General features: G+C 44.1%; 1 protein-coding gene across 2 annotated transcripts in view; it reads right to left on the reverse strand.

Annotated features, from left to right (window-relative positions):
* The window catches only part of CACNB1 (calcium voltage-gated channel auxiliary subunit beta 1), a 138,048-nt gene extending 129,532 nt beyond the window's left edge, over positions 1–8,516 (reverse strand). The window contains exons 1-2 of one of the 2 annotated variants that reach the window (XM_056547712.1): positions 8,064–8,504; positions 6,860–6,943 (exon numbers count right to left, since the gene is read on the reverse strand). In XM_056547712.1, the coding sequence (XP_056403687.1) occupies positions 6,860–6,943; positions 8,064–8,150 (171 nt within the window). In that variant the 5' untranslated portion in view covers positions 8,151–8,504. Of the gene's footprint in view, positions 1–6,859; positions 6,944–8,063 lie in introns of both variants that reach the window. The other variant, XM_056547713.1, reaches the window with a different exon arrangement.
* Positions 8,517–12,251: the final 3,735 nt, after the last annotated feature.

The raw sequence follows: 12,251 nt of genomic DNA on the forward strand, positions 1-12,251 counted from the left end.
TGGTACCAGAAAGTTAAAGGGGTATTCCAGGCCAAAACCTTTTTTTATATATCAACTGGCTCCGGAAAGTTAAACAGATTTGTAAATTACTTTGATTAAAAAATCTTAATCCTTCCAATAATTATTAGCTTCTGAAGTTGAGTTGTTGTTTTCTGTCTAACTGCTCTCTGATGACTCACGTCCCGGGAGCTGTGCAGTTCCTATGGGGATATTATCATGCACAGCTCCCGGGACGTGACATCATCATTGAGCAGTTAGACAGAAAACTTCAGAAGCTAATAACTATTGGAAGGATTAAGATTTTTTAATAGAAGTCATTTACAAATCTGTTTAACTTTCCGGAGCCAGTTGATATATAAAAAAAAGTTTTTGCCTGGAATACCCCTTTAACCCCTTAAGGACTCAGGGTTTTTCCGTTTTTGCACTTTTGTTTTTTCCTCCTTACCTTTTAAAAATCATAACCCTTTCAATTTTCCACCTAAAAATCCATATTATGGCTTATTTTTTGCGTCTCCAATTCTACTTTGCAGTGACATTAGTCATTTTACCCAAAAATGCACGGCAAAACGGAAAAAAAAATCATTGTGCGACAAAATCGAAAAAAAAACGCCATTTTGTAAATTTTGGGGGCTTCCGTTTCTACACAGTGCATATTTCGGTAAAAATTACACCTTATCATTATTCTGTAGGTCCATACGGTTAAAATGATACCCTACTTATATAGGTTTGATTTTGTCGCACTTCTGGAAAAAATCATAACTACATGCAGGAAAATGTATACGTTTAAAAATGTCATCTTCTGACCCCTATAACTTTTTTATTTTTCCACATACGGGGCGGTATGAGGACTCATTTTTTGCGCCGTGATCTGAAGTTTTTATCGGTATGATTTTTGTTTTGATCGGACTTTTTGATCACTTTTTATTCATTTTTTAATGTTATAAAAAGTTACCAAAATACGCTTTTTTGGACTTTGGAATTTTTTTGCGCGTACGCCATTGACCGTACGGCCTAATTAATTATATATTTTTATAGTTCGGACATTTACGCACGCAGCGATACCACATATGTTTATTTATTTATTTTGTTTACACTGTTTTATTTTTTTTATGGGAAAAAGGGGGTGATTCAAACTTTAATTAGGGAAGGGGTTAAATGACCTTTATTAACACTTTTTTTTTTACTTTTTTTTTGCAGTGTTATAGGTCCCATAGGGACCTATAACACTGCACACACTGATCTCTCATCCTGATCACAGGCGTGTATTAACACGCCTGTGATCAGCATTATCGGTGCTTCACTGCTCCTGCCTGGATCTCAGGCACGGAGCAGTCATTCGTCGATCGGACACCGAGGAGGCAGGTAAGAGCCCTCCCGGTGTCCGATCAGCTGTTCGGGACGCCGCGATTTCACCACGGCGGTCCCGAACAGCCCGACTGAGCAGCCGGGATACTTTCAGTTTCACTTTAGAAGCGGCGGTTAGCTTTGACCGCCGCTTCTAAAGGGTTAATACCGCACATCGCCGCGATCGGCGATGTGTGGTATTAGCCGCGGGTCCCGGCCGTTGATTAGCGCCGGGACCGACGCGATATGATGCGGGATCGCGGCGCGATCCCGTTTCATATCGCGGGAGCCGGCGCAGGACGTAAATATACGTCCTGCGTCGTTAAGGGGTTAAACAGATTTGTAATTTACTTCTATTTAAAAATCTTAATCCATCCAGGACTTATCAGTTGTTGTATACTCCACAGGAAGTTCTTTTCTTTTTTAATTTCCTTTCTGTCTGACCACATTGCTCTCGGCTGACACCTCTGTCCATGTCAGGAACTGTCCAGAGCAAGAGAGGTTTGCTATGAGGATTTGCTCCTACTCTGGACAGTTCCTAAAATGGACAGAGGTGTTAGCAGAGAGCACTGTGGTGCTGACAGGCAGAAAGGAAATTCAAAAAGAAAATAAATTACTCTGTAGTATAGAGCAGCTAATAAGTACTGGAAGGATTAAGATTTTTTAATTGAAGTCATTTACAAATCTGTTTAACTTTCTGGCACCAGTTGATAAAAAAATAAAAATAAATAAAAAAAAGTGTTTTCCAGTGGAGTACCCCTTTAATTTTATCTCAGAAGTAGCAGCCAGAGCGTTCAGCGGGGGGATCGAAAAAAGCCACAGGTGGAGCCTTGAGGGAATGAGATAGGTAAGTATGTGACTTTCATTTTTATTGAGGCCCTAACAATATATATATATATATAAATCTAGCAGCCGGAATACCCCTTAAAGCCAGATTCACACAATGCAGGTTTCTGCACTTTTCCACAGTTGGTGTTTTGCGTGAGTATTTGTAAGCCAAAGCCAGGAGTGGAATTTTCCTGTTTGGGCTCACTTTTAAGTTTTGTTTATGAAATACTGATAAAAAATTGTATGATATAGAATGTGTTGCTGGTAATTAAGTTATATTGGGTAAAATCTCGTGACCGGGTCCCTTTAACAAGTTCCTAAACATATATGTTCTCAATTTTTATAAAAATACAGAGAGAGCCATTAACAAACATTATCTCCTGAAAAATCTGGCAAACTGACTATAACTGGCAGAGGAAGGAAATCTGCGCAGCTGTCTGGCCACAATTAGATTTGAGACAAGGTTAATCCTAATGGAATGTTCACATGATTGGTGCAACTGCCTTTAAAGGCTGGGTATATATCTATGTATCCTTTTGGATGGGGCCCATGAGTGCACCACTGGGAGTATTGATCAAGAATTGGGATCATTGATCCCAATGCCTGTGCTGTTGAGATGGACAGTAGAGTAGGTGCCGAGCCACTAATAGCTGCACTAAATGCATGTAGAACAGCAAAGACAATGGGGACTGGAGTAATAGCACCAGCATGTTCTTACACTAACACCCAATAATTACATCTAAGAGGTGATAAACTACACTGCTCAAAAAAATAAAGGGAACACTACGATAACACATCCTAGATCTGAATGAATGAACTAATCGTAAGAAATACTTTCATCTTTACATAGTTGAATGTGCTGACAACAAAATCACACAACTATTATCAATGGAAATCAAATTTATCAACCCATGGAGGTCTGGATATGGAGTCACACTCAAAATCACAGTGGAAAACCCCACTACAGGCTATTCCAACTTTATGTAATGTCCTTAAAACAAGTCACAATGAGGCTCAGTAGTGTGTGTGGCCTCCACGTGCCCGTATGACCTCCCTACAACCCCTGGGCATGCTCCTGATGAGGTGGCGGATGGTCTCCTAAGGGATATCCTCCCAGACCTAGACTAAAGCATCCACCAACTCCTGGACAGTCTGTGCTGCAACGTGGCATTGGCGGATGGAGCGAGACATGATGTCCCAGATGTGCTCAATCGGATTCACGTCTGGGGAACGGGCGGGCCAGTCCATAGCATCAATGCCTTCCTCTTGCAGGAACTGCTGGCACACTCCAGCTACATGAGGTCTAGCATTGTCTTGCATTAGGAGGAACCCAGGGCCAACCGTACCAGCATATGGTCTCACAAGGGGTCTGAGGATCTCATCTCGGTACCTAATGGCAGTCATGCTACCTCTGGCAAGCACATGGAGGGCTGTGTGGCCCCCCCAAAGAAATGCCACCCCACACCATTACTGACCCACTGCCAAACTGGTCATGCTGGAGGATGTTTCAGGAAGCAGAATGTTCTCCACGGCGTCTTCTGACTCTGTCACATGTGCTTAGTGTGAATCTGCTTTCATCTGGGAAGAGCACAGGGCACCAGTGGCAAATTTGCCAATCTTGGTGTTTTCTGGCAAATGCCAAACGTCCTGCTCGGTGTTGGGCTGTAAGCACAACCCCCACCTGTGGATGTCAGGCCGTAATACCACCCTCATGGAGTCTGATTCTGACCGTTTGAGTGGACACATGCACATTTGTGGCCTGCTGGAGGTCATTTTGCAGGGTTCTAGCAGTGCTACTCCTGCTCCTCCTTGCACAAAGGCGGAGGTAGCTGTCCTGCTGCTGGGTTGTTGTCCTCCTACGGCCTCCTCCACGTCTCCTGATGTACTGGCCTGTCTCCTGGTAGCGCCTCCATGCTCTGGACACTATGCTGACAGACTCAGCAAACCTTCTTGCCACAGCTCGCATTGATGTGCCATCCTGGATGAGCTGCACTACCTGAGCCACTTGTGTGGGTTGTAGACTCCGTCTCATGCTACCACTAGAGTGAAAGCACCGCCAGCATTCAAAAGTGACCAAAACATCAGCCGGGAAGCTTAAAAACTGAGAAGTGGTCTGTGGTCACCACTTGCAGAACCACACCTTTATTGGGGGTGTCTTGCTAATTGCCTATAATTTCCACCTGTTGTCTGTTCCATTTGCACAACAGCATGTGAAATTGATTGTCAATCAGTGTTCTTCCTGAGTGGACAGTGTGATTTCATAGAAGTGTCATTGACTTGGAGTTACATTGTGTTGTTTAAGTGTTCTCTTTATTTTTTTGAGCAGTGTAAGTCACAAATGGGGCATATACTGTTAAATGTTCACACACAATGTAAAAATAAAAGATAGCACAGAAAAAATCTTACAAAATAACTCACATTACATTACTGATAACATACCAGATGTACTTATGTTAAGAAATAGCTACAGAGGACCAGTCTGATCTACCGACATGTCACTTATAATAAACACTTGGATTGCCCATAAAATTAATTTGCAGCATGTTATGTCGATCTCTTCTAAGTCCTTCCTTTAAATTGTCCATTCCTTTTGAACACATTTCTTGCTTTGGCTTAAAAACTGTGTAATTTTTTCCCAAAAAAACCTGCCAATTGGAAACACAGATTTTATTTGATATCTCCCAGTTGTCAGTTGTTGAATACATTGTACCACCCCTCTGTTATTCCTCCTGGAAATGTACGATGGGTGGCTAAATATGGCTCTACAAAGTTTGACGTGCCCAAATCAGTAGAGCCACACCCTACAAGGAAAATGTGACACCCAGTTATCGTTTTATCCATTAACAAGGGGCGTAACAGAGGAACAACACTATGCTGAAATCTAAGAACCCATGTTTCAGAATTGTTATTTCACAGGGGAATCCAAGTATTCACTTGCACACGCATGCCAGGAGAGCCAATAGCATTTCCACTTTTTTGTATACCAAATTCTATAGGCAACCGAGACCAAAATCCAAGATGGTGCTACTTATTAATAACGTAACCCACAGCACGAGAATAGCCTTCCTATCACACAACAGACCTCCCGCACGACCAGGAAGGAAGGCCAGACCTTTACTTTCCCACAATGCAACTTTTATTTTCTACCAGAGTTATAACCAACCAATGCATATACAGTGATCCCTCAACTTACAATGGCCTCAACATACAATAGTTTCAACATACAATGGTCTTTTCTGGACCATTGTAACTTGAAACTAGACTCAACATACAATGCTATGGAATCTGCGAAACGTGTCAATGGCTGGAAGAACCGACCAATCAGAATGGGCATTTCACTGGTAAAACCCCTGTATTAATAAAGTGCACGCACTGACTGGTGTCTGGTAGCGCCCCCTACTGTACCAGGAGGTATTACATATTCTGTACTCTTTACCTGTATTACTGAAACGTATGCACTGACTGATGTCTGGTAGCGCCCCCTACAGTACAGGGAGGTATTACATGTTCTGTACTCTTTACCTGTATTACTGAAGTGTATGTACTGACTGGTATCTGGTAGCGCCCCCTACAGTACAGGGAGGTATTACATGTTCTGTACTCTTTACCTGTATTACTGAAGTGTATGCACTGACTGGTGTCTGGTAGCGCCCCCTACAGTACAGGGAGGTATTACATGTTCTGTACTCTTTACCTGTATTACTGAAGTGTATGCACTGACTGGTGTCTGGTAGCGCCCCCTACAGTACAGGGAGGTATTACATGTTCTGTACTCTTTACCTCTGCCAGGGTTAGCTTCTCATTTGTACACCAGGTGAGGGCGGCTCCATTTTACTATTGCGTGTTCTGTTGCGTGTTCTGTACAGGACCCTGAAGAAGCTCCTGTCCTCTACATTGACCAGTGTTTCCCAAAGAGAGTGTCTCCAGCTGTTGCAAAACTACAACTCCCAGCATGCCCGGACAGCCGAAGGCTGTCCGGGCATGCTGGTAGTTGTAGTTTTGAAACAGCTGGAGGCACCCTCTTTGGGAAACACTGAAATAGACAGTGATTACAGCTGACAGCAGATCTTTCTTACTTTTATAATGTAAGGATTTACTTTGTCTATATTAGTTATCTACTTATTTTTCTTTAATCCTCACTTTTTCCCATTTTTGGATGACATTTTGGTGACTTCAGAACCAATTACCAGGTTTCCATAGAGTTATGGTCTCAACATACAATGGATTCAACATACAATGGTCGTCCTGGAGCCAATTAATATTGTAACTTGAGGGACCACTGTACAATCATCTTAAATCCCGTTTTCATTCTGAGTTGAGCCCGCTGCTATTCTCCATAGCTGTCCATACACCGTGCCTCCCTGCCCTGGTATCATCTCTGCTGTCAGATGAGCTGCCATCTTCCAGCTCCCTTGTATCCATGTCTTTGTCTCTGGCATCCACCTCCCTCTCTCCCTCTCTCCTCTCTCCCCGCTCTTCTCCTCAGCATCTCCTCTCTCCCTCTCTTCCAGTCAGTTAATTAGTGTTTGTCATCTCCATCTCCTGACGTCGGAGCATCTCTTCCCTGGTGCTGGTTGCTATGGTAACCCAGGACCAGGGCCTAGCGCGGCCTGCTCGTGCTGACACACACACACACACATATATATACACCAGGCCGAAGTGTAAAGCAATGATAAGCATGACTTACCTGCCGCACAAAGCTGTTAGAGGTGGTGTCTGAGCTGGTGCTGCCATCTGAGCGCTTGAATCGACTTTTTCTCTTATATTTAGCCTGCAAAGAAGCAATAGAACAAACAGTGACTCAATGATATGGAGATTTATGTCATGAAGAACCGTATAGCTCTAGTATTATGGTCCCACACAGTACTAATGCAGTGTAATCCTCAACCATTGCACCCACTTACTACTATCCTGTTACCTGTTGTCTGCATCATTTCCCCAGAGACATACATATAGGTCCCAGACAACATGGTATCATCCTACACAGGGGCCAGGGACAGCTTTTACATGGGGGCTCTTAAAGCGCCGTATTGCATTTACATAGTTACATATTATTTCTGGATTACTCTCTAACAATAGCACTCAATACCTAGTCCCGTAAGTTGTCATTATGTAATGATATATGTAACATAGTTTATGGACCGTACCCCCAATACTGACCCTTCTGTTATATAACAAGTGCTCTCTATATTCCCGTATTATTGAATTATTCCTGTCTCAAAACTTCCTCTAAATAATATATATATATATATATATATATATATATATATATATACACATTTGGTGCATGATACCAAATATTCTGCTTTCGGGAACAATATTTTGCATATAGACACAATAATCATTTTTCACTTTCCTATAACATCAAAACAACCAGAGCCAATGATTTCTTCCTTAACCCTCTCAGTGCTACAGCAGAGCTATTACCCCCCTTTCACTTCCACCTCCCATCCCCCATGCATCCTATGTTTACCTGCTCAGTACCAGCTGTTTCTCTATGTTCATATTTCATCCGTTCTCTTCCTATCTAGCAGTTTATAATGTCCATTACACCGACCTGCCTTCAGATCTCTGCCCATAGATGCCAAATACCTCTATGAATTACCCTTTAGTCTATAGCGATAAGTGTTCTTTGAATACTCCTCATCCATTGTATCACCCTGAGATATATGGATGCGATACAGATTGTGCATGCTTATTATCCTATTAGATGTATATTAGGTATATGTCTATACTATTTGTATATACCGAGAGGATATGTGATATACTAAGAGATGGAGAATATGTTGACAAGCCAGAAATGTGTAATGTAATTGTGTATCAGTGATGCTATAGGGGTGGGTGAAGATGAAGCTATATATAAATATATATATATATATATAGATTCTCACCTGCAGACTGTGCCCCTCTAACACGTCCATCTGGATCTCCTGTGTTGAGCTGGACGGGGTCCTGGCCATCCTGCTCTGCTGGACCATTGGTGTAACCCCCTTCTCGCTCAGATTTCCTCTAGTTACCCTGTACTCATCTCTCCATCAGTTCCAGGACTGTGTGTATGAGAGAGGAATACAGGAGAGGAGAACTGGGAGGGGAGGAGAGAGAGATAGGGTGAATGATAGAACAAGGAGGAGGAGGAGAGCCCAGGCAGACACAGGGAGGGGATAGCACAGAATGGAGAAGACAGGCTGGGAAATGACAAGGATGTAGGGAAGGCTGGAGAGGCGCAAGAAATGGGGAAGAGATAGACGCAAGGATGATGGGAGAATGGGATCAGGAGGCAGACAATCATACAGAACATAAGACAGCGAGACTGAGGCAGAGATAAAAGAGTTAAACCAAAACATGGACGATGAGAGAGGTAGCACCCAGGACGAAAGGAGACCATGGGATTGCAGGAGACACCCAGATCATTTAAAGAGACTGTGAGACTGGCAAACGTAGTGTACTAGGAAGTGATATACGATGAAGAAACTGCATTACAGACTGTTCTTCTAATAGGGTGCAAATAAGACTGGTTATATGATGTTAATTATTGCTATTCTTACTAAGGATAACATAGCAACATATAACGAGCCAGACTTTGCATCTCAATAGGTATTACTAAACCAGGGGTAGGCAACCTTTTGGTAGTGCTGTGCCCAAAATTTTTTCAAAGTTGCTTGGTGTGCCAGCAATATGGGTGTGGTTTATTGTGGGTGCGGCTTAATGTGGGTGGGGTTTATGGGGGTGTGACCTGTCACAGAATGTTTTTTTTTTCCCCGCCCACAACAGTCCTTAAAGTATTTGTTGGGCACGGATAATAATTTTAATACAGACCACCAGAATCAGACCCCACCATAATACAGACCCCAGAATCAGACCCCTACATAATACAGACCCCAGAATCAGACCCCTACATAATACAGACCCCAGAATCAGACCTCACCATAATACAGACCCTATAATCAGACCCCAACAGAATTCAGACCCCAGAATCAGACTGCACTATAATACAGACCACAGAATCAGACCCCTACATAATACAGACCCCAGAATCAGACCCCTACATAATACAGACCCCAGAATCAGACCTCACCATAATACAGACCCTATAATCAGACCCCAACAGAATTCAGACCCCAGAATCAGACTGCACTATAATACAGACCCCCAGAATCAGACTGCACTATAATACAGACCCCAGAATCAGAAATCTCAGAATAAGACCCCTCCATAATACAGACCCCAGATTTAAACCCCACCATAATACATTCCCCAGAATCAGACTTCACTATAATACAGACCCCAGAATCAGACCCCACCATAATACAGACCAAGAATCTGACCCCACTATAATACAGACACCTGTATCAGACTGCAGATTCATACAGATGCCAGAATTAAACCCCACCATAATACAGACCTCATAATTAAACCCCACCATAATACAGACCACATAATTAAACCCCACCATAATACAGACCACATAATTAAACCCCACCATAATACAGACCACAGAGACCACAGAATTAAACTCCACCATAATACAGACCCCAAAATCAGACCCCAACATAATACAGACCCCAGAATCAAACACCACCATAATACGGACCCCAGATTTAGACCCCACCATAATACAGACCCCAGAATCACCACCCACCATAATACGGGCCCCAGATTTAGACCCCAGCATAATACAGACCCCAGAATCAGACCCCACCACAATACAGACCCCAGAATCACCACCCAACATAATACAGACCCCAGAATCAGTCCCCACCATAATAGAGATCCCAGAATTAGACCCCACCATAATACAGACCCCACAATAATACAGATACCTGAATCAAATGCCACCTTAATTTAGACCCCAGAATCACACCCCACCATAATACAGACCCCAGAATCAGACTTCACTATAATACAGACCCCAGAATCAGACCCCACCATAATACAGACACCAGAATCAGACTGCACCTTAATACAGATCCCAGAATTAAACCCCACCATAATGCAGACCCCAGAATCAGACCCCACCATAATAGAGACCCCAGAATCAGGCCCCACCATAATACAGACCCCAGAATCAGGCCCCACCATAATACAGACCCCAGAATTAAACCCCACCATAATACAGACCCCAGAATCAGACACCGCTATAATACAGACCCCAGAATCAAACACCATCATAATACAGACCCTAGATTAGACCCCACCATAATACAGACCCCAGAATCAGACTCCACCATAATACAGACCCCAGAATCAGACCCCACCATAATACAGACTCCAGAATCACCACCCACCATAATACAGACCCCAGAATCACCACCCACCATATACAGACCCCAGAATCACCACCCACCATAATACAGACCCCAGAATAATACAGATCCCTGAATGAAATGCCACCTTAATTTAGACCCCAGAATCAAACGTCCCCATCATAATACAGACCCCAGAATCAGACCCAGCCATAATACAGACCCCCAGAATCAGACTCCTGCATAATATAGCGCTCAAAATCAGACCCTGCCAAAATACAAACCCGAGATTTAGACCCCACCATAATACAGACCCCACTATAATACAGACCCCAGAATCAGACCCTGCCATTATACAGACCCCAGATTTAGACTCCTCAATCTGGCTCAGACCGCCATGATGACTTCTTCCAGCATCTGCAGGAAAAACACCTTATTTTTTCAGTGCCTTCCCCTCCTCTTCCCTATTAGGTAGGTATATCCCACAGTAGTTAGTTCCTTATTAGGTAGTATCCCCCCCATAGGCAGGTATATCCTCAGGTAGGTAGCCCCCTCCCCAATAAGTAAATACATCCTTAACCCCACCAGGACCAGGCTTGTACAGGTACGCCCTCGCGTCCTGGGACTTAAGGACCAAGGGCTTACCTGTATGCCCTCAGCTTTCCATTCACCATTGGCAACCGGGCGGTGAATGGAACGGGATGCCTGCTGAAATCGTTCAGCAGGCATCCCGAGACCCCCTATGTCGCTTCAGACCAGCGATTGCGTCGCTTCCGGGTCATACGGATCTCCGGTGACCTGGAAAATAAGGGTGATCAGCACCGATCATCCTGAAGGGATAGGATGGAGGTGGCAGGGGTGCCACCCCTCCTATTCCTGCGATTGATTGTTCAGAAGCGACTGACCAATCGCAGATCGGGGGGGGGGGGAGTGTTAAAGTTCAGTTCCCCTGCTTTGCCCACCCATGGGTGTCCATACAGAGAGGGGGAACTGTAAGAGAAGCGGGTGGCTTACCCAATCCAGGTGGCAGAGGTGATCCAGGCGACGGCGGCGAAGTGATGCGTTGGTGGAGTGACACAGCGGCGCAATCCTGGTGAATGGCCACAATGATCTGGAGGATAACAGTTTGTGCAGTGGTCTCTCAACTGTGGCCCTCGAGAACTTGCAAAACTACAACTCCCAGCATGCCCACACACCCATTTGCTGTCTGAGCATGCTGGGATTTTTAATTTTGCAACATCTGGAGGGCCCCAGTTTGGAGATCACTGTGCAGTGGTGTGGCGCGCGGGGATGCAATGTAGGGCAGATGTTGTAACCCTAGGGGCAGATGTTATTAACCCCTTCTTGTCGTGATGCCAGGGCGTGGTGGACTATCTACTATGACTATGCATATTATGACTTTTGACTATGACTATGCATATTATATTTGACTTTGCATATAACAACACTTATAGACTAAGACATGACACTGGCGGATTGGGTTGCCGGAGGCTTTCTGCCCAATGCCCTGGCTTCTGGGGTCCCTTGGCATTACACACTTCTCCCCAGAACACTAGTTATATAGACATTTATTAAATAACGAACTTCAAAGCAACAAATATAAAGCATCGCACTCACCGCGTGTATAGTCCCAAGGTGTTCAAACGTTTATTTCGTTTACAGGTGAAGCAGCATTTCCAGAAAAAAGCGATTCCATGAAGCGGGGAGTGAGAGCAGCCGCTTTCGAGATGCAGGGGCACACAGGTGGATGGCAATTAGTTTCTCGTCAGCCGACGCTTCTTCTGGCACACACCTGGCCGGAAGAATCGTCGGTTGCCACCCACCTGTGTGCCCCTG

Source organism: Hyla sarda, chromosome 12, assembly GCF_029499605.1.
Source record: "Hyla sarda isolate aHylSar1 chromosome 12, aHylSar1.hap1, whole genome shotgun sequence".
In the NCBI taxonomy this organism is placed as follows: Eukaryota; Metazoa; Chordata; class Amphibia; order Anura; family Hylidae; genus Hyla; species Hyla sarda.